The sequence below is a fragment of the Ailuropoda melanoleuca genome, chromosome 5, assembly GCF_002007445.2.
Source record: "Ailuropoda melanoleuca isolate Jingjing chromosome 5, ASM200744v2, whole genome shotgun sequence".
In the NCBI taxonomy this organism is placed as follows: Eukaryota; Metazoa; Chordata; class Mammalia; order Carnivora; family Ursidae; genus Ailuropoda; species Ailuropoda melanoleuca.
The window spans coordinates 34,576,385-34,598,649 of NC_048222.1; the positions used below are offsets into that span (position 1 = coordinate 34,576,385).

The window sequence follows — 22,265 nt, forward strand, 5'->3', positions numbered from 1 at the left end:
GACACAGGGTGTCTTAGGAAGGAGGAAAATGGGGCCAGCTGGTCAACACAGGCATCGAGGTGCACAGCCTTGGTGTTAGTGCCCAGTTGGGAGGCCATTCGTTTGACAGTTGGCCTGTGGGTGGCTGCTGTGGCCTCAGCCCACCTCTCACTCTTCCTCCTCCTCCAGCTGAAGGAGCAAAGGGAGCGGGAGCGGTGGCAGCGGCAGCGGAAGGCCCACGCGGGCAGCGCGCTGGAGGAAGGCGGCGAGTTCGATGACCTGGTGTCAGCCCTGCGCTCGGGGGAAGTGTTTGACAAGGACTTATGCAAGCTGAAGCGCAGCCGCAAGCGGTCGGGGAGCCAGGCCCTGGAAGTCACCCGGGAACGGGCAATAAGCAGGCTAAATTATTGACCTGGGGACCGGCCACAGCAGGAAGCGGGAGATGGGGGTGGGCCCAGGGGCTGAGCGGCGGTAACCGTGATCCTTAGACAATTTGGTGCTCGGTTTAAACGAGCCCTGGGCTGGGCCCTGGGGTGGGAGCAGTGTGTGGGAGGACCAGGGGTCCCCACACTTACCTGAAGGGGCTCCTCACATCTCCTGTTCCGTTATCCTTTCTGCATCCTGGTCCCCCGCCAGGGTCACTGCAAGGTGGACTTGGACATCCCTGGCAGGCCCTGCTGAAGGAGCCCTGCCCCCCACTCCCCCCACCCCCAGCAAGGGGACCTACATGTTGGCACACAACTGTTCCAGATCTAGACGGACAGGCTCATGGGCCTTCTCCAGATTTCAGGTGCAGTAGGGAGTTCATGGTGGGGTGGGCGCCCTGAGAGGGTGACAGAATGCAGGCCCCCATCCCCCAAGAGGAGGCTTAATGGAACATGGATCTGGGGACAAACTTTCTTCTTGGATGGAAAAAGAAGAGGCATTAGTCTAGCTAGATAGGTTTCAGAAAAAGTGCTAGGAGGACGATGCAGGGACCAAGTCATCAGGACACAGAGTAGCAGTGCCTGTTTCCTACATCACAAGCCCTTTGGCCCCTCTCTCGCATGTCTTAAGTCCCTCTCCCTGCCTTCCCTACTGCCATCTCCCTCCTATCTACTAATCCTGAATCTCAGAACTCACCTTTGGGCTCCCACAACTATGGCTCACCATCAGGTACTTGATGAATCTGGTAAGGGAAGGGGTTCAAGAAAGACCCCGATCATCACCACACCTCGTGCCTTGGGCCTAGGTACCCTGGAACAAAACTCTCCTCACACCTCCTCTGTACAACACAACCATTGTCTTGAAGCAAGACAGTGACCACACGCGTTGGCTGGGAATTCTGATAGCCCCTCACTAGAGGGCAGCACTTGAACGCCTAGCTCCACTCCAGGGCTCCCTGGTCGACCGCTTCCCCAAACTCTTTCTCTAAGGTCTGCCTCAGGGCAGAAGCCACAGGGACCTCCCCCTCTGTCCAGCTGCGGAAGACCACTTTAAACCATGTGGACCTGGCTAAGGCTGGCCTGGGGTGTCCATTCCTGAGATGGTCCTAAGGGCCAGAGCTGCCCTCTGCATTTACATGCGATCTCTGAGGCACTCAGACTGGGCACCAGAACAGGCGGGGGAAGCTAGAGAGATGGAATACGGAGGAGAAGGGCCAGTTTCCCTCGGCGTGCACTGCCTGAAGGAACCAAGGGCCGAAGGCTGGGTATCAGAGATGGGGGCTGGGACCCATCTCTCAATTCATTTCTTCAATCTGACTTCCAATGGGTCCGTTCTGGTCCTCCCATCCACTCCCACCTTCCATTCTGTCCATCTTGAGCTGTCCTTGAAGGGGGGTGGGGGGGGACAATGGCTGTGTCTGAACAAAACTATCTTCCAAAAGAAGGAAGGAGAAGTCAACTCCATCAAGGCTCTTTCAGCCCATTTCTTCCCACTAGAGTTGACCTGTTATCCTCAGATTTCAGCCTGCCTGACCCTCCATCAACCAGCTCTTTGTCATTCTATCTTCCGGCCCTTCTCATCGTTTCTCACCTTCCAACCTACTCCTCCAGCTCAGGGTTATTGCCAGTGGCCACANTGGGGGGGGTGGGTGACACATAGGGTTGGTGAGCCCAGCATGTGTGTTGGTTTGAGGGGGGAGGGATGTATGTGAATGCAAGCCTGGCCAGGCTAGAGGGGAAGAGACCATCCTGGAGTCCAGGTGAAGGCAAGATGAAGGCTTCGAGGAAGAGCAACTGCAGAGGGCTTTGTTATACCCGTCTACCTGACAGCCCCCACCGCCAGACGCTGGCATTGGGATGATAGGAAGGTCGTGGGTGAGGTCTCTGAAAGTCCTCTCCCAGACTGGCTGGGCTGAGGTCAACCTCCCCTGCAGGGGTCAGGGGAGGGCTCCACTTCTATCACCAGCATGTCCAAATTGTGGCATTCCCACTCGCCATGGAAGACTGGATAGGCACCAGGAAAGACAAGGAATACAGAAGTTGTTCAAGACGTTTTGGATTTACAGAAAAGCACACTTTGGTTTAACTGTTTACAGAGGACACATACCTTGTTCCAGGCCTCAGGGTTCTCACCCTGAAAGACTTTTTCCTTCTCTATTTATTATTTTCTAGCTCTGGCCAGTAGAATAGCCAGATCTACAACAGGGCCTTGGACCATGCGCCATGACAGTTGCTTCAGCAAAAAGGGCTGGTGCCCTGTGGAAATGGTGAAGTTCGTCCTGGATATGCTAAATGTTTACGCCTATTATATTTGTTCCTTAGTCTTTCCCCAGTGTCCCTCTCAGCCCTCCTGCTTCCTTCAGGTAAATTTCTCCAGCTGTCTAATTTTGTGTCCAGTGTAAAATTCAGTTAATCCAGCCTGTCCCCGTCTCAGCAGCAGCACCCACTCCTCCCCGGTGAGGGAAGTCAGGTGTGTTTGGGGCAGAAGGAGGGAAAAAAAAATGCTCCAGGTGAAGAGGGAAGGGTCTAGTCCAGGCTCTCCCCACCCCCATCCCATTTTTACCAACTGGGGTGCCATGACTGTTCCTCCAACCTCTACCAGGGACGTCTCCATGCCACGGCTGCTTTCACCAAGCTGTCTCAGATGACAAGTGATGCTAATGTACAAAATCTGCAGTGTCCTTTTTACCTGCACCATTTTTCTAAGAATATATTGTACTACTAAAAAAATATTAAATCCATACCATCCCCATGCAGCCTGCCTTGAAACCTGTGCCTCCTTGCCGTGCGGGGACTTGAGGTGTGCTCGGGAGCAGTCACAGCTAGTGGGGGTGGAGCCAGATCATGTCTACCCTGAGAGTACCAACATTTTAAAAGTTTTGCCAGCCTCTTCACATTGTATGGGTAGCTTGAAACTGGCCACGGAATTTGGCTTTTTCTTTTCCCAAGAGCTGGTTGCCAAACATTCGCCAACCCATGGGTGTAGGGCAGAAGGGAGGCAGGCAGGCCAGGGGGGTGCCACTGAGGATAGACCCGAAGACGCCTATCCACAGGGGCAAACCCGCCAATCAGTCCAGGGTTTGGGGATGTGCAGACCAGGAACCATTAAGTGCGTGCACCCCCTTGATCTCTAATAGCCAGCAAAACCCAGGAGGAGCTTGGGACACCCCCACTGGATACTCACAGCAGGTGGTGCATTTCTAGGCCTCCCACTCCACTCCTACCTTCTCCCACAGGGAGGATGGGGGAGCTACAGAGAACGTGCCCCTTTGGCTTTTATAGCATCCTTCCTGCTCCTCTTTCCCCGGGGGTGAGGGCGTGGGCATGAATTCATGGCAGCTCAGTGCCCTCTGCACAGACAGTCCTCATTCTTGCATCTCCAAAGTTGGCATCGTGGCTTTATTTTGTGCGCTGTGAGGGTGAAGGCAATCTTCAACTCTCTTCTTTCCCTGACATGTTCCGGAATAAAGGGGTGTGGGCAGTGGGTCAGACAGCAGTGCGCAGGGCCAGGTGTGGGATGTGTGCTTGGGGAAGGAGTCCTCAGGGCTGCTGTGCGTGTCCCGTTAGAAAGGAAAAGGCTCAGGAAAGGGAGCTGCTAGCAGGACAAGTGCAATGGTGAAGCCAAGTCCCTGCAAGTTTGGTGGGACCCAGACTCAGGCAAAAGGAGGGGAGGACTGGCCCTTTCAGAAGGGTGGTAGGGGGGTGGCTCCCCAAACCCGGGAAGGCAAAAGTGCTTTAGAGAAGTAGTGGAACATTCTTAATGCAAACCATGCTCTTCCCTCCTCAAAGTGGGTTCCCTCTGCTTCATGAGCCCTTATTCTCTGCCAAGGCAGAAGAGGAAACCCAAAACAAGGAGTAGAAGTTATGGACCAGGCCGTTTGAAACTGCATGTGTTCTCTGGGGATTATTTCAGACTATGGGATTTTTCGGTTCTCCAGCACTGCTCCTGGTGACCCCCTCCCACGACTGGAGTGTCCAGGAAGGCTGACAGGAGACCGTGCAGCTCATTAGAGATAGTGTAGCTGTAAAGGGGGGTAGGGCTGAACTCAGGCTCCTACTGGCAGAGGTAAACAGGGACAGGGTTACAGGAACTTGCCAGAACTGCATCCCATCTTGACGTGGCTGACTGGGCCGGGGGTTAGGGGCAAGAGCTCTAGGTCCGCTGGAAGTCCCCCCGCTGACCGCCAGTCTTGCTCAGGAGCTTGATCTCCCCCAACACGATGTCTCTGCTGACACCCTTGCACATGTCGTACACGGTGAGGGCAGCCACGGCAGCCGCGGTCAGGGCTTCCATCTCCACCCCGGTGGGGCCCCGAGCCCGGCAAGATGCCTGGATCCCCACAGCATGGCGTGTGCTGTCCAGCTCCAGCTGCACGTGGACGTGGCTCAGGGCCACGTGGTGGCAGAGAGGAATCAGCTGGCTGGTCAGCTTGGCCGCCTGGACTCCGGCCAGCTGGGCTATCACCAGGGCGTCACCCTTCTTTAGCTGGTTCTCCCGGACGAGCCTGAAGGCCACGGGCCCCAGGAGGACCACAGCTGAGGCCACAGCCACCCGCTCCGTGTCTGGCTTCCTGCCCACGTCTACCATAGCTGCCCGTCCTTCCGTGTCCACATGGGTTAAGTGGTCCGAGGGTGGCAGGGGTCCTGAGGGGGTGGCAGGAGCCTGGGACACTGCGCTAAGGCACTTCGTGTTGGCATTTGAGTCTAGGTGGGAACTGCAGTGTCTCTGAGGGCAGCCAGACCCCAGCCGCCACTGGGCAAGGACAGGGGTCTGGAGGACCCAGCCTCCTTTCCACAAAGTTGCCATCTGGTTGGAGAAACTCACTCTGTGTCTTATACCCTGAATTCGAAAGGGGTCCTGGGAGGAAATGCTTGGAATGGCTGGTGGGGAATCTTGCAGCATCAAAAGTAACTCTGGAAAGCAAGAAGGAAAGAGAAAAAAGACTAAGACCAAAAGGGAAGTTTTTTTTCCCCACCTCTTCTCCCACCCCTTCCCTGCCCACCTCGAGTTCTCACTTCCGCACTGGGGAGAGAGAGGGGTGAAGGGCAAAGAGCACAGCAAGAAGAGAAAAAGCAGGAGGTACGCAGACAGAGGGTCCCAGGATACAGGAGTGCCACCCCTCACGGCAGGCGGTGCTCAGGGCACAGCCCCACCAGCATCTCTGGGCCCTCAGCGGGGGCGGGGGCACTCCTGGGCTCCCCTCCTCACCAGCTTCCTTGTCGCCAAAGTTTTCTTCAGAAACACCAACAGTCTGAAGACTGCAGCCCAATCACATGACCTCTCCCTGTCCCTGCATTTTTCTGGAAGCTACAGTGAGGTCTCAGTCTGAACTACCAATCACTACCAAACTCCTCTTCACATCCCCTATGAAGAGTTAATAGTAATTACCGAGAATACAGAGAAGATAGTAAGGGAAATATTGTATCTATTTCAACAATGTCTTTGAAGCCCCCTCAAGGACATCAGAAGTACCCGCAGAGCGACAGGCTGATCCAGATGGTGCCAAGGGCCTTGGGAGTCTTGCAGTCTCTCTTGTTAACCAGAGGGTGGTCCGATGCAGAGCCCCAGCCCAGACCTCCCAAACCTGACTCTGAAATGACAAGATCCCCAAGTGATTCATGTGCACATGAAAGTCAGAGGCCCTGTTCTAGGCAACTCCTGGTTTTATAGAAACCAAACCAGCTTATTACTCTATGTCCTTGAGAGGAATAATATACCTTATGAAGCAAATAAGCCTCCCAAATCCCAGCCTCCCAGCTCCGGGCCCCATCTGGCCAACGTCAGAGGCACAACCTCCCTCCTAGGGTGGCCAGGAAGGCATCCCCACTCCTTGCCATCAAGGTGTGTCAGCATGGGTCAAGGCCCAACTGTAGGACTATGATACTGGAAAGGAGGGAAGAAGAGAGATGGTCAAGTTTTCTTCCCAGTGGAGAAGCTTCCTTCCCTTCTCGGGGAGGCTGGTAGGGGAGGTAGTCCTTGGGCTGTCTCTGGCCCACATCAACCTGCCTTCCTCTGGGCACCTGCACTCACTTGGCTCCAATCCCTGGAGAAGAGAATCCCTTCCCCCGGTTTTTCTCACTGCTTTCTCCTGCCTGCTGGTACACTTCGGAAGCCCAGACATGGCTATGCCCAAGAGGGGCAAGGTGCCCCCTGATCTAGTCGGGATATCTGGTGGAGGGGTAGCAGCAGCCCTAAAGCTCCACGTGGACCAGCCAGTTTCCCAGAGAACACACAGGGCTTTATGCATATAAGTTCCCAGGAGTTAAGGAGTTAGGCAGTTGAGATCCTGGCTGCCTCCTCCCTGAAAAGCATGAACATGCTTAGCTGGCCGCCCTAAGCTTTGCCCAGCTCCTGTAATGGCATCTGGGCTGGGAGGTTCCAGAGCCAAGGAAGGGTGTCCATCTTAACCAGGAGTTGCATTTTTAGGGTACAACCACCTTAGTGATAAGACAGAATGATGGTTTCTGTGGTACGTAGAGTGAGGGGGAGCAATGGCCGGGAGGAGAAGACAGGAAAGCTGGAGGGGCGAGAGAAGGTGGAGGATGAGCAGAAGAAACACAAGGAGGCGACCATCAGGATGAAATGCAGGATCTGGGGGGAGCCTCGGAGCAGGGCCCACCCGGCGGGATCCCCCAGGGACAAGGGTGAGCGGTTACGTACAGATGGGTCACCCACCGATGAGGATCATGGGCCGGTTCTTCATCTGGGCAATACTGAACATGCCTGGGGCAAGGGAAAGATGGGGAGGGAGGGGCGGGGAAAGGAGAGTGCCCTGAAACCACGGTGGACACAGTGGTATGACAACCCGGGGACACGCACTCACCTAGACGCACCCCCGACAAAAAGCCCCCACTGCACACTGCAGGGTCACCCACGACAGAGCCAGAATGGATACCCTTGAGGGACACAGTGGATGCCCAGGACCCCACCCTCCCGACAGAAGGCAATGTGTGGGATGAGAGAGGTGCAGGGCCCCCCACTTCCCCTCTACCCGCTAAAACAGCCGAGAGAATCCAGGGCACCCTCTCCTGCATAGGCTCTCCTGGGCCCACACCCCCAGGGAGGAGAACCATCGCCACAGCCTGGTCTACAGGCACCATGGGAGGGCCCGGGCCCCAGGAAGGCCCAGAGTCCCGCTGGCTTCCTGCCAAGCTTTGCTCTGTCCCCTCCGCCCCTCTGGCCCACTCAGGAGCCAGCCCGGCCTTCCCTGTGCCCTCCCCTCACCTGCATGCTGCCGCTTCTTCCTGCCCACAGCGGCCCCGACAATCCTCAGCAGCTCCCCCTCGGAGGCCCCTGCCCGCAGGAGATCCCGTAGAGACACCTCCGAGTTCCCGAAGAGGCAGACCTGGGAGGTCCCCATGGGGGTGAGGAGAACATGCGTCAGTCCCTTGGCCCCGAGCCTTGGCCCCCGTCCCTACCATTCCTGTGGGCTGAGCACCAGCACCCAGGCCTCCTGTGGCTGGGCCACACTCAAGGCAGGACTTCCTGGACAGTAAGGGACAGAAGGAGCCAGGCAGTGAAGCCAGAGAGGCCGGAAGGGCGGGAAGCAAACTCAGACATCCCAAAGCCCGTATCGGATTTACGGTCATGCTCCCCTCAGCTTATAGAGCACACCATCACAAATTAAACAGCTGCCAACAGAGACAGCACATAAAAATCCAGCTCCTTACCTTCTCCTGAGACATTCCACAGAGTATCCTCTTTAGTACCTTGAGAACAGACCCCATCAGCTGAGTCTCGGCGCGGCATGAACGTCCCATCTCACCTGTTCCCCCTTGGTCCCTGCACTCACAGACATTACCCGCCTGCCCCTGCACCCTCTCCGGTTTGTGACCTGGACTGATGGCTGAACAGCACAGGCCCGGTGGAGGGGGCATCCTGAGGCCATTCAAACTCCACGCATCCCGGCTTCTGAGAGAGGCTGGTTGCTCTGGGGGCTCAGGGCTGGATGAGATGGTCCCAGCACGCGAGATACCCACCCTTTTCCCACAAAACTGCATAAAGCGCCTACTACGTGCCAGCCTGTAGAAGGCACTGTGGGGACAGAGGACAGAGGGCTGTGTGAGAAGCCTCTGAGGGCAGAGACCTCTAGAGGAGCCACGGACAGAATCTCAGTGGAAGGTACACCTACTTCACGCTACAGGCCATTCCCCTTCCCTCGCCCCCCCCCCCCCACGCCCACAGGGCCCACCCTCTGCTCCCAGGGGCTCCACCTTCTGAGAGCCCCTCCAGCTGGCTCCTGCCTCAGTTGGCTGGCGGGAGACTGGAGAGTAAGGGGAAAGAAAGATCGGCCATTTCTGCCCTGCTTCTTCCAGGCTCTGCCATCTGAGGGGGTGACTGCTCCACTCACAGCTGCAGCTCCAAGCAGGTGTCCGCTCCGCCGGGCTACAGTTCTCTGGGTGCCCTGGGGACGCTGCTTCCTCCCCTTCCCCAGGGCCTCGGTATCCCTCTAAGTCCCCTTCACCCCACACTAGAGATAGCCTCTCTTCAGAGCCCCACCTTCCATGTCCTGCAGGAGCCCTGACTAGACTGATGCCACTCATATTTCATGGCAATTCCACATCTCCGGCCCAAAAAGATTGCCGGCTTTTGAACAAGAGCAGGATGGTCCCTTCTGGATGTCCAGCTTATGCCTCTGATCTCCGATCTCCCTCCTCCCCAATGCTAAACAGCTCCCAAAGCTGACTGGTTCCCCCTGCATGCCTTCTCGGGGCCCCCACATGCCTTTCCAATCTCCTTCATTCCTCCTTCCTAACCTTATTACCTCATACTCTTACCTGCATGGAATACTGTTAAAGGGCCAGCTGACTAGTCTTCCTGTTTCCCAATTCAACCAGTGGGTTATTCTTCCTCAAACATGAACAGGAGTCATGTCTCCCCTCATGCAGAAACTGCACAGCACCCTACTGTCCACAGTACACACGCTGTACCTTTTACCTGGACATTCAGGCCCCTGACCACATGGTCCCCCCGTGTCTGGCATTAATCTGCCCCAGCCACGTTAGTATGAACTCCAGACAAGTGTCACCCTCCCTCCTCCACCCTTCAAGTTCACCAGGGTCCACAACATGCTCCCTCAAGGCCCACCACCCTCACAGGCTGTCTGGCCGTGCATCTGACACAGAATGAAGCACGGCCACACGTCAGCTCTCTGTTCGGTCTTATCCGTGAGACTTTACCTCTAAAGGGAGTGGGTATGTCAGCGCCTCACAGTCATTCCCCACAGGGCTGACCAGGTATGAGTAATGGACGCTGCTTTCAGAGCTGAGACACTGGCCTGGAAAGGGGCCCATCGGGTGGGGGCTGGGGCCCAGTGCGCGCTGACCCTTCACCTCTCCCCTGCCCATCCTGGTAACATCGAGTCCCCGCAAGTGGCCCCCAATCCACCGAAGCTACTTCAGGGGCCCCAGGAAGGAAGGCCATGGGTTCACTTTCACCTTCTGCCCCCATGCTCCCCTACAACAGACCCTATTTCGCCAACCACGCCAGGTGTCCCCCTAGTCTCCCCTCCAACTGGGGGCACAAGTGGGAAGAGAGATTCACAACATGGAAGTGGCAAGGGGGCCCTTGTGGGGAAAGGGACGCTTACCTTGAGGTTCCCGTCCGCCGTGATTCGCAGTCGGTTACAGGTGCCGCAGAAATGCTCAGACATGGACGTAATGAAGCTGAGCTGGCCTTGGAAGCCAGGGATTTTAAAGGCCTGGGGGGAGCAGGGAAAGAAGGGCAGCAGAGGGGATGGCGCTGGATGGGCCACCCACAGCCCTCTCGGGAGGAGACCCGCCGAAGGGAGCACCCCCGGCCCCCAGCCACCAGAAGACTCTGACACGACGCATGACCTACAAGCTCTCTGCCTGCACCTGGCCTGCCTGACGGCAAACCTGCTACGGACTCGGAGGCCTGTGGGCCCTATGGCCAGAGCACCTGTCCACCGCTCACTGAAGCGCAGCCTAGGACGAGGTACACACGGTCGCCCCATGCCCAGCCTGCTGCTCTGCCCGTGAGCAGGGAGGCAGCTGTGAAGGCACCTCCCTGGCTCGCTGCCGTTCTAACCTCAGCGCCCACTCTCCCACGCTCCTCCTCCCAGCTCGGCCCCGCCCACCCGCCCCCAACCTTGGCTGTGCTGGATGCCTCCTCAGGCAGCTTCTCCAGCTCTGGCCACCGCTGCCGGAGGGTGTCCAGCATCTCCTTGTAGCTCACCAGCTTCTTGAAATTCCACCTGTTACCTGTATCGGGGTTGAAAGCCACTGCGTCAGAGTTGCAGGGGCCTGGGGTTTTCAGGTCCATTCTCCCACAGAACCCAGGAATCAGTTCCGCCCCTTGGATGGGAGGTCAGGAGGCCTGACCTAACACAGGTGGGTCAAACCGCACCAATGCTCGACTTGGAGATGCCTCTGATTCCCTATCCTAGCCCTAGCCCTGGCGCCTGCCCAGGCCCCTCCCCATCATCCTTGGAGAAATTCCTACACACACAGCAGCTCCCAGGGTCAGCAGCACCCACAGGGTCAGCCAGACCTTGTCCACCCCACTCAACCCTTCCCAGGATCCTCAGCAACCCTGCACCACGCTCTCAGCATGTGCTGAACCAGCTCTGCCTGCAGGCCCAAACTTCTCTTCCCTCCTTGCCTCAGGTCACTGACCATCAAAGGGCATGTACTCTATGAAGCGCACGTCCAGAGGGAGGCCCTCGGTCAAGGCCACGAAGTCCAGGAGCTCGTCCTCGTTCAGACCTCTCATCACCACACAGTTTACCTGGCCAGGGACAAGAGGACCACAAGGGCTGATCCCCCTGCATCCTTTTTCAGCAATGACCTTTGGGGGGTCTGGCGCCTGCCTAGGCTCTTCACTGGAGGGCCCATTCCTTGTCTCTCTCCCCCTGTTCTTAAGTTGGGGATTCCAAGGGGATCACTGGTTTTCTCCCCCCCTTGTAGGGGGGTTAGGGGCACACTGGATGCAGGGGGCAAGGAAGGGTGGGGGTACAGTACAGTTAGCTGCACTGGCCAGGGCGGGGGGCTGTCATGGGCCCAGACACTGTCAGCGAATGGCCTAGCCAGGGTAGAGGGGCGGAAGTCAGAGGTCAAAAGCAGTAGCATGTGCTCACCTTCACAGGGCTATAGCCCAGCTCAATGGCCTTGTGGATGCCCTCCATGACCTTGTGGAAGCCTACAAGGAGGGAGAGATAGGTCTGGAAACTTTTTCCTCTCCCCTGTTCCCCTTACACCAGAGCAGTAGAGAGCCTCAGGGACCACCAAGTCCGGGGACCAGATAGTAAACATTTTAGGCTTTGTAGGCTAAGAGGTGAAATTGAGGGTATTATTAGGTATATCCTGTAAAGACTGTAGTGACTAATTTCAGAATCTGATAATTGAGTACATTTTTTTTTTTTAATAACACAGCTCTACAAATAGAATAGAATACACCTCTTTTTGCTGGGATAATATTTTGCTTAACTGAGGGTTCAAAGTTTCCTATCATTAGGCTGATTATAAATATTATCGGCTGATTATAAATATTATCTGTAAAACTCATTCTTGGCTCCCAGGCTATAGAACAAAAAACAAAAAACAAACAAAAAAATAAGCAGAGAGCTGCATTTGGCTGCTGGACTGTACTGTGCCAACCCTGATCTAGATGGCCCCTCTCATTGTTCGGATGGGGAAACTGGGGCCCTAAGGAGAGGCAGTCCCCTGCTGGAGGCCTCATGCCATGGGCCTTAGAATGCAGGTTTCTAGACTCACTCCCTCGTCAGTGCTTTACAAGTCTGTCCATTCACTCCCTCTGTCCACTCTCACCATGCACTTACTATGTGCAGTGCCAGTGAGCGATTAGAACACATGTGGTTCTCCCATCTCTGTGGTTAACCCACAGTACCTGTGATCCCAGGTCGGCTTCCCCTCACTGTCCAGCTCACTCTCCCCTCACTCGTACGCCCAAACACTTGAGCGCCGCCTGTGCGCTGGCCCATACCCACCCTGCACAGCCTGGTGGTTGTGGTGATTCACAGCTAGGCCAGCACCCTGGGAGAGGGTGACCACATGATGGCCTCCATGGTTTCCCTGCGGCATTGTTAGATTGTCCAATGAGGGAGGGAAAAGGGAGGAAAGTGCGGCTTTCATAGAAAATGCTGTTATGATAATCTAGAAGTTTCTTCCTTTGTAAAGCACTCTACCCCCAAAAGAAGGTGGTGGACACAAGAGTATAAATGGGAAGGCAGATCTGACGTCAGGATCTACTGTCTCCAATCCTCGTTCTAGGAAATGAGACAAGGAGGCAGGGGAGATGTGGATGTCAGGTAGGGAGGTGAAACCCACAATACAGTTTCCACTTTCCCACCTCAGAGCCCTTGCAGGTTCCTGACTGACATTTCCTTTCCAAGTAAGCTCCTTTGATCTGACTCTTCTCCCCACTCCCCATTACTCAAGGCCCATGCCTCCTCCATGGAGCCCTCTAGGTCTTCCTTGGTAGGAGTTCTCTCTCCTCTGTAGCACTTTATTGACACTACAAGACAGACAAAGATGGTCTAATGGCATCACACATTTGGCTTGTAACGCAGAGCGATGTCGGGTGTGTCTCTGTCCCCACAGCACCTGGAACAGTTCTTTACAGAGGGCAAGGAATCCATGAGCTCGTCCTCAGCACATGGTTGGTATAAACAGGGAGTTACCGCATGGAGCAGGGGAAACAGTGGGGCTGCAAGCTAGAAGCTGTTTCCAGAGAAGGGGAAGGATTGCTGAGTCTCTGATCCTGCAGAGAAGTCTGTTATGGACCACTCTCCCCAAATCAAAGGGGACCTGACCCTGGATGCTTCCTACCCCAAACTGAAGCCCATGGCCCGAGAGACATCGGGGGCTGGTCTGATGAGACCTAGTGCTCAGGGCTGCTCTACCTCCCCATCTGTGCCCTCCCTGATGAAGCCTGGTAGGGGGAGGCCGTGGCGGTGTTGATCTTGACCCTGGTACCTCAAGGCAGCTGCTTCCAACCTGGGCTGCCCCACATTTCCACAGAGTTCATTATAGAGTAACCAACTTGTCCCATCTGCCAGGGACTACCTTGGTTTTAAGATGCAAAGGCCTGCACACTAGCAACCCTCTCATTCCTGGGGACACTGGGGGCAGGGCAAAAGGAGATTGGTCTCCACAGGTCAAAGCATTTGATCCCCCAAATCTCCCAAGGGTGTGGCGATAGAGATAGAAGACATTTGGTGAAGGTGAGGGGTGAGGAATAAATGCCCATGTTTATCTGAGGCTCAGACACCAAAAGGGAGCAACCAGGCCCCTTGCCAGGGCTCCACCGCTATGTGGGCCCTTGGAGGGCCACCCTCCACCGCAAACCACACTGGCTCACCTTTCCTGCGAACAATGAACTCAAATTTGGCTGGCATCAGCGTATCCAGGCTGATGTTGATGGCACTGAGACCAGCTTTCTGAAGCTGAGGGAGCAGCCGGGCTAGGTTGATGCCGTTGGTGGTGATGCCAATGGTCCTCAGCCCTTCCAGCTGGTGGAGCCGAGCTATAGAGAGAACAGGAGGGGGCAGTCAGTCTGTTTATTCCTGGTGAGGCCAGGAGAAGGGCTGGAAGAAGAAACTCCAAGTTCAAATAAGATGGATGGAAAAGGGGTTCTCAGCACTCCTCTATTAACTGGGCTTAGCTTAATAAAAAAAAAGAAAAAGAAAAACTCTGATAAAAATAACCAAAGATTGGGGCGCCTGGGTGGTTCAGTCGTTAAAAGTCTGCCTTCAGCTCAGGGCATGATCCCAGTGTTCTGGGATCGAGCCCCACATCAGGCTCCTCCACTAGGAGCCTGCTTCTTCCTCTCCCACTCCCCCTGCTTGTGTTCCCACTCTCACTGGCTGTCTCTCTCTAATAAATAAATAAAATCTTAAAAAAAAATAACCAAAAGAATAAACACTGAGTGCTCACTCGGCCAGAGGCCCTGCCAAAGGCTTTTCATGCCTTAGCTCACTGAAGCCTCACAACAAGGATTATCCCCATTTACTACATAAGGCAAGAGAGACTTGGAGAGAGTAAGAAAATTGCTTTAAAGTCACACAACTAGTAAGAACAGCTTAGATTCAAATCCCTGCGTACTTGACTCCAAGACTATGCTCTCAGTTAACCAACTCACAGGTGCTCATTCCCTGCGTAGGAGAAACAAAGAAGTGTTTGGAATTTTTGCTAAACCGCCTCCTCCATTCCACCCCAAGTCCCTAGACATAACAGAAGGATGAAAAAAAGAGTCTACAATAGCATCAGAAAGCAAGAAAGAATGCCTTCAATGGCCCAGACAAGTGGCGAAATCCTGAAAGATAGAAAGCAGATGGGCTCACGTGGATTGAGCAAACCACAGCCCAAGCACATACAGAAGGTTCTGTACAAAGTAGGAGGGGGACTAGTGTGCCCCAAACTTACCAGTCACCTATGTAGGGCGTAGGAAGGACCCTGGGCATGTCAAGGAGATTACTAGTCTGCGGAACTGTATTTGCCTGAGCTGGGTAAGTTGGTCTCCCTCCTTCCCTGCATGCAGGGGGAAGGCTGAAGCTTCTACCCCAAGGCTAGAGTACTTAAGCTAGCTGAAGGGGGTGGGGGAAACCAGCATGAACAGAAACAGCACCGGCAGCCAGGCCAACAGAAGCCTTGGGCACTGACGTGAGTATAGAGCCAAGAGTCAGTACACATTTAAGGAGAATGTTGCAAAAGAAGGATAAATTCCACAAACAGAATTAAAGAGGAAGGAAAAGTGACAGAGATAACTAGAGGATTCTTTTAAAAATCAGTTAGTGCCCATGACCATAATTTATTGAACAGTACACCTGAAATGAATGATGTACTATCAGTTGGCTCATTGAATTAAAAAAAAAATCAGAGTTAAATGGATATAGATGCAAAATTCTCAACAAAATACTAGCAAATCATATTCAACAACATACTAAAAGGATAATTCATTATGATCAAATGGAATTTATTCCAGGGATGCAAGGATGGTTCAACATTCACAAAATCAATGTGACATATGTCACATAAACAAAACGAAGGATAAAAATCAGACGACCATCTCAAAAGATGCAGAAAAACACCTGACAAAAATCTGACATCTTTCATGACGAAAACTCTAAAAAAAATTTTTTTTTTAAAGTGGGTGTAGAAGGAACATTCCTCAACATAATAGAAGCCATATATGACAAACCTACAACTAACATGTTAGTCAATGGTGAAAAGCTGAAAGCTCTTCCTCTAAGATCAGGAACAAGACAAGGATACCTGTTCCTGCCACTTTTATTCAACATAGCTTTGGAGGTCTTAGCTAGACCTTAGTGGGGGAAAAAGAGATACAAGGCATCAGACTGGAAGGGAAGTATATAGAGCAAACCCTAAAGAAGTACCAAAAAAACATCAGAACTAGCAAACGAATTTAGAATAGTTACAGGATACAAAAATCAATATACAGAAATTTGTTGCATTTCTATATAGTAATACCAAATTATTAGAAAGAAATAAAGAAAACAATCCCATTTATAATTGTATCCAAAAGAATAAAATACCTAGAAATTAATGTAACCAAGGAGGTGAAAGACCTCTACACTGAAAACTCTAAGACATTAATGAAAGAAATTGAAGAAGACACAAATAAATGGAAAGATATTCTGTGCTCATGAACTGGAAGAATTAATATCATTAAAATGTTCATACTCCCCAAAGCAATCTACAGAATCAATGCAAACCTCTACTAAAATTCTGGCATTTTTCACAGAAATAAAACCAACCCAAAATATGTATAGAACCACAAAAAACTCTAAGTAGACAAAGCCATCTTGAAAAAAAGAACAACGTTGAAGGCATCATACCCCCTGATTTCAAACTGTATTATAAAGCTATAGTAATCAAAACAGTATAGTATTGGATAAAAACAGACACATAGCTCGATGGAACTGAATACAGAACCCTTGAGTAAACCCATGCATATATAGCTAATGAATTTATGACAAAGGAGCCAAGAATATGCAATGGGGAAAGGAGAATCTTTTCAATACATGGTGTTGGGAAAACTGGACAGCCACATGCAGAATTGAAACTGGACCACTACCTTACACCATGTGCAAAAATTAACTCAAAATATGATCTGAAACTGTAAAACTCCAAGAAGAAAACAGGGTGGTAAGCTCCTTGACATCGGTATTGGTGATGATTCTTTGGAGTTGACACCAAAAACAAAGGCAACAAAGGCAAAAATAAACAAGTAGAAAAACATCAAACTAAAACCTTCCGTTTACAAAGGAAACCATCAACAAAATAAAAAGGCAACCTACTGAATGAAGGAAGATACTTGTAAATCATGTATCTGGTAAGGGGTTAATACCCAAAATACATAAGGAACTCATACAACTTGACAACAAAAACCCAACAAAAACCCAACAATCTAATTTAAAATAGGCAGAGAATCTGAACAGACATTTTTTCCAAAAGAGATATACATGATGGCCAACAGGTATATGAAAAAATGTTCAAAATCACTCATCATCAGGCAAATGCAAATGCAAATTGAAACCACAGTGAGAAATCACCTCACACCTCACACCTGTTAGGGATGGCTATAATCAAAAAGACAAGAAATAACAAGTGTTGGTAAGGACGTGGAGAAAAGAGCACCCTTGTACAATGTTGGTGGAAATGTAAACTGATGCAGCCACTATGGAACAGAGTTTCCTCAAAAACTTAAAATTAGAACTACCATATGATCCAACAATTCTACTTCCGGGTATTTATCTGAAAAAAAAAACCCAAAACAAAAACACAAACTCGAAAAGATATATGCACCCCCATTGTTCACTGCATTATTTACAAAAACTAAGACATGGAAACAACCTAAATGTCCACTGATGATGAATGGATAAAAAATAATGTGGTATATATATACATACAGTAGGATGTTATTTCACCATAAAAAAGGAAGACTTGCCATCTGTAACAACATGGATGGACCTTGAAGGCATATGCTAAATGGAATAATTCAGACAGAGAAAGACAAACACCATGTGAGCTCACTTATATGTGGAATCTAAAACCAAAGAAAACTGAATTCACAGATAAAGAGAACAGAATGGTGGTTGCCAGACGTGAGGAATAGGGTGTGAGCAAAATGGGTAAAGGGGGTCAAAAGGCACACTCATCATTTATAAAATAAATAAGTCACGGGAATGTAATGTACACCATGGTGACTATAGTTAATAATACCGTATTATATATTTGAAAGGTGCTAAGACAGTAGATCTTAAGTGTTCTCATAACAAGGAAAATAATTATGTGTAGTGATAGATGTTAACCAGATTTGTCATGTTCATTTTGCAATATATACAAATATTGAATCACTGTGTTGTACACCTAAAATTAACAATGTTATATGTGAATTATAGGTCACAGAAATCAAAGTTAAGATCCTCAGGAGGATAACTATTGCATCCTGGAAACAAGAAAAGAACTAATTAGAACTCTTGAAAATAAAAGTATATATCTCAAAAAAAAATAATAAAGGTATAGTTATAGAAAGAAAAAAAAATTAGGGTGCCTGGGTGGCTCAGTCAGTTGAGTCTCCGACTCTTGATTTCAGCTCAGTCATGATCTGAGGGTCCTGGGATCGAGCCCCAAGTTGGACCCTGTGCTCAGCGGGCTGTCTGCTTGAGATTCTCTCTCTCCCTCTCCCTCTGCCTCTGCCTCCCCCTGCTTGTACTCTCTCCCTCTCTCGAATAAATAAATAAATCTTTAAAAAGAAAAAATAACAGATAGAAAAACAGAATGGACACCTGTGAAGAACAAATGAGCAAGCTGGAATTGAGCAAAGGAATTCTCTCATAGTTGTATACAATAGTAAAATAACAATGGGATGGAACTAAAACAAAACAAAACAAAAAAACCCAAGAGCTTTTATTTAAATCTAGAAAAAAGATACTGTGTAAAAAAAAAAAATCTTCCATCAGGAAAATTACAGGTGATTTTTATATTCACTTATCTAAAGGTAAAATTTATTTCAAACTACTTGAATGCATGAATCCTGGTGAACAAGCAGCTTAGCTCTACATGAGTGCAGAAACCAGAAGTAAAGTGCCCAAGACAAGCTGGATTGAGAAAAAGACAACAGCAGATCACAAAGTTAACATCCAGTTTAGGTAGGGGTGTGTGGAAATGCACATGCTCATGATGAAATACTACAATCATATAACTTTTCTGAAGATAAGTTCTGTATCTGGAGAGTAGTGTGGGGAACCTTAGAAAGCCTTTGATCTGAAATTTCACTTCTAAGAATTTAACCGAAGGAAATAATTAAGGACGTGAACAATACTTATCCACAAGAATGTTTATTAGAGAACAATACATAATAAAAGGAAGAGGGAAACCATTCATATAGCCAACAACAGAAAACCGCTTAAATTATGCTTTGTCTGCATGATGGAATATTATATAACCAAAAATGACTGTAAAATCATGTTAGGGATGTTGGGAAGCATGCATGTTATATTATAGTCCAGGCTGAAAACAGTAGTTAGAAACCAGATGCAAAGCAAAATGATAGGCAGGTCAAACCAAAATGTTGACAGTTGTTGTAGTGGGGCAGTAGTGATATTCTTTTTGCTTATTTGAAATAAACATGCACTATTCTTGTAACAGGAAAATAAAAGTTTAAAAATAAAAGTTGTTTTAAAGTGTGAAAATTAATCATGGGAAGCCCCACTACAGTGAAGTTGGGAGGTTTCCGCAGGGGGAGCTCTCAAGCTCTACCACTGAGTCACTTGCAGACCTAACAGGAAGAGGGACTTAACCTTGCAAATGGATACTTTACTTTGCCAGCTGGAGAAACACTTTCCTTTTCCCCCTGGCAACAGCTCAGCCAATGAGAAGCCACTATACTTCCAATTCCCTGTTGATTCCAATGGACTTTTCGGTTTACAGCACCCTTCCTGAATTAACCCTTTTCTCCATAAAAATTAGCCTACCTCTCACTTTGTTCTCCAGACTTGTCTCTGGTTTTGCCACAGCTTGTCTGTCCCACATTGCAATTCTCTTTCATCCCCGAGTAAACCCATTTCTGCTGGTAAAATAACTGGCAGTTTTTATTTTTAATGTTAAAAAAAGAGAGAGAAGAGTTTTACTATGGGAAAGTAAAATATGGAAAATTAGCAGTAGTTGGCTCCCTTTAGCAAATCAGCTCTGAAGAAACACAGAATCTAGGTACTTTACAAAATGAAAATCTCAAGGAACACCAAAGGAGAGTGCTTTTGAACGGGTATGGGGGAGGGTGTTTGTAGCCTGGGGCTGAAGGCAACTGGCAGAGAAAGCAAGCAGGGTAAGGAAAAATAAGGCCGTTCAAGCTCGATTCTTGCCTCACCCACTGATGCCTCAGAACAATCATCGTGTGTCCCTTCACTGAAGAAATCAGTGTCAACCACCCCAGAGCACTGCTGGGGAATCCACTGGAGGTAAACTCAGGGAATCTGCCAGGACCCTTCTGGAAGAGGAGTGGAAGACGACAGCCTTAGGCATTCATTCCTCCATCTACCCCCTCCAAAGCCCCAGAACTGGTGGATTAAAATCAAGGGTAACTGCCTCCTTCCAAATCTGCTTCTCCCTGATGGTTTGCCATATTACAGAATGGTAGGGGTGCTGTTCTCATCATCATCTAAACGAATACAAAGTCCCGGAGTCATGTAGTCTACCATTCATGCAGTCATTCATGGCAGGGCCAGTTGGTGGGGAGATTACAAACACGAGCGGGTAACTGTGATATTCTCAGTTCTTTAGCCCTGTGGGCCTATCAGAGACTGAGATCTGGCCTTAAATCTTTTTCCATTCAGAAGTGCCATACAGAATAGCGAATATCCTCAGGAGACCAAATTCACCAGCCAAACTAAGGAGACTTTTGAGAAGGACAGCTAGGCTCCCTGATTTCCACCCCCCCAAACCTATAAAATATATACCAATAGAAGGAAAATGATTAAAATAGAATGATGTAAGAGAAACATAATACAGTAAAAGAAGTAATGAAGGATATTAAGCATGTGAAAAAATTTTCATCATAAAAAACAAGGGTAAAGAAATAGTAGGTAAAAGCATAATCATGAAATAAAAAACATAAGAAATAAGATATACAGTAATATGGTGAGAGCTAGAATACAAGATTTAGGGCTCTCAGGAAAATATGGAAAAGAGGGGTGCCTGGGTAGCTTGGTGGGTTAAGCATCTGACTCTAAATCCAGTGGATCTCAGGGTCGTGAGACTGAACCCTGAGTCAGGCTCTGCGCTCAACGCGGAGTCTGTTTGATATTCTCTCCCTCTCCCTCTGCCCCTAGCCCTGCTTGCTTGCTCTCTCTCTCCAAAATAAAATAAATAAAATCTTTGAAAAAAAAGAAAAGAGAAAGAGAATAAGAAATCACAATATAATTTAAAAACTGTGGAGGCTGTAAGTAGAAGAGGCAACATCCAGATAACAGAGGTCCCAGGAAAAAAATTAAGCTGGCAAGGAGGAACTATCTGAAGAAATAATGGAGAGAATTTCCCCAAATTTAAAACAAACGACTTAGTACTGAAAGAGCAATTTCACTGAATGTCAACAGGACAAATGAGGAAAAACCTATTCTAGGGATGTTATAGTAAAATTTAAGAAAATCAGATACAAAGAAAACACTCTAATAATTTCCAGAGAGAAAGAATATAGCATCTAGCAAGAGCAAGAACCAGACTTTTCCTAACAGCAATACTGGCTGTCAGGAGACAATGTAGTGACATTCTTAACAGAACAAACAAATGAAACTTGAACCTAAAATTTTATATACATTCAAATAACATTATAAAACTACTACTCTACTAATTTAAAACATTATAAAAACTACTTGCCAGATTTAATTAGATCCACCAGCAAAATTAGATTCACCATGAGACACACATCAAACAACTTTTAGAGAGAATACTCAAATAAGATGAGAAACAAATTCAGTAGATGCTGCAAGAATTATGGGAAATTGGGATGAGCAAATACCCTGGTAATTCCTTAACAAACAAAAAACAAGAAAAACACTTTCTTTCTTTATCTCTTTCTTTTTTTCTTGGGTTTTTTGTTTTGTTTTGTTTTAAGAAAAACCAAAGGAAAGGGATCCTGCTCAGACCACCCACAGGGGAAATCTGCTCTTGACTAGGGTGGCCAGGCCTGAGGGACAGACCAGTGTGAGACCTTCTGGGATTAGCAGGGGAGGACTGGGGAGAGCCAGGTCACTGGAGTTCCAGCTACAGCTGGCACAGGCCACACCCTCCCATTTCCTAGGGACTGTGCATTAGGGGAAAAAGAGAAACAGGCAAACCACAACAGAGTCAGGAAGCGATGCAAGGATTTTACTAAACTGTATTACACAACTTCCCCAGGCCCCTGTGAGTGTCGGCATCCACTTGGTTTGTTTTTGTCTTAAAGAACAGAGAGTGCTCACAAGAGACACAGAGGGGGGCGCCTGGGTGGCTCAGTCGGTGAAGCATCTGACTCTTGATTTCAGCTCAGGTCATGATCTCAGGGTCATGTGATCGAGCTCCACGTCAGGCTCCATGCTCAGCGTGGAGTCAGATTGTCCCTCTCCCTCTATTCTTCCCACTTGCTCTCTCTCTCCCCCAAATACATAAAATCATTAAAAAAATTTTTTTAAAGAAGGAGCGCCTGGGTGGCTCAATTATTTTTTTTTTAAAGATCTTATTTATTCATTCGACAGAGAGAGAGAGACAGCCAGCGAGAGAGGGAACACAAGCAGGGGGAATGGGAGAGGAAGAAGCAGGCTCCTAGCAGAGGAGCCTGATGTGGGGCTCGATCCCGGAACACCAGGATCACGCCCTGGGCTG

At 49.6% G+C, this 22,265-nt stretch overlaps 2 protein-coding genes across 15 annotated transcripts in view; one reads left to right on the forward strand and one right to left on the reverse strand.

The window, feature by feature from the left end:
* Positions 1–2,042, forward strand: part of DAAM2 (dishevelled associated activator of morphogenesis 2) — a 119,916-nt gene extending 117,874 nt beyond the window's left edge. For all 3 annotated transcript variants that reach the window (XM_019808644.2, XM_011235615.3, XM_034660670.1), the window contains one exon: positions 169–2,042. In XM_019808644.2, the coding sequence (XP_019664203.1) occupies positions 169–390 (222 nt within the window). In that variant the 3' untranslated portion in view covers positions 391–2,042. The remainder of the gene's footprint in view (positions 1–168) is intronic.
* Positions 2,043–2,444: 402 nt separating this feature from the next.
* The window catches only part of MOCS1 (molybdenum cofactor synthesis 1), a 36,305-nt gene continuing 16,484 nt past the window's right edge, over positions 2,445–22,265 (reverse strand). For 3 of the 12 annotated variants that reach the window (XM_034660671.1, XM_034660676.1, XM_034660677.1), the window contains 9 exons: positions 13,747–13,911; positions 11,504–11,565; positions 11,043–11,154; positions 10,516–10,628; positions 9,995–10,105; positions 8,076–8,114; positions 7,630–7,750; positions 7,081–7,128; positions 2,445–5,318 (listed from right to left, as the gene is read on the reverse strand). In XM_034660671.1, the coding sequence (XP_034516562.1) occupies positions 4,558–5,318; positions 7,081–7,128; positions 7,630–7,750; positions 8,076–8,114; positions 9,995–10,105; positions 10,516–10,628; positions 11,043–11,154; positions 11,504–11,565; positions 13,747–13,911 (1,532 nt within the window). In that variant the 3' untranslated portion in view covers positions 2,445–4,557. Of the gene's footprint in view, positions 5,319–5,877; positions 5,996–7,065; positions 7,129–7,629; positions 7,751–8,075; positions 8,115–9,994; positions 10,106–10,515; positions 10,629–11,042; positions 11,155–11,503; positions 11,566–13,746; positions 13,912–22,265 lie in introns of those variants that run through there. The other 9 variants (XM_034660678.1, XM_034660679.1, XM_034660680.1 and 6 more) reach the window with 9 other exon arrangements.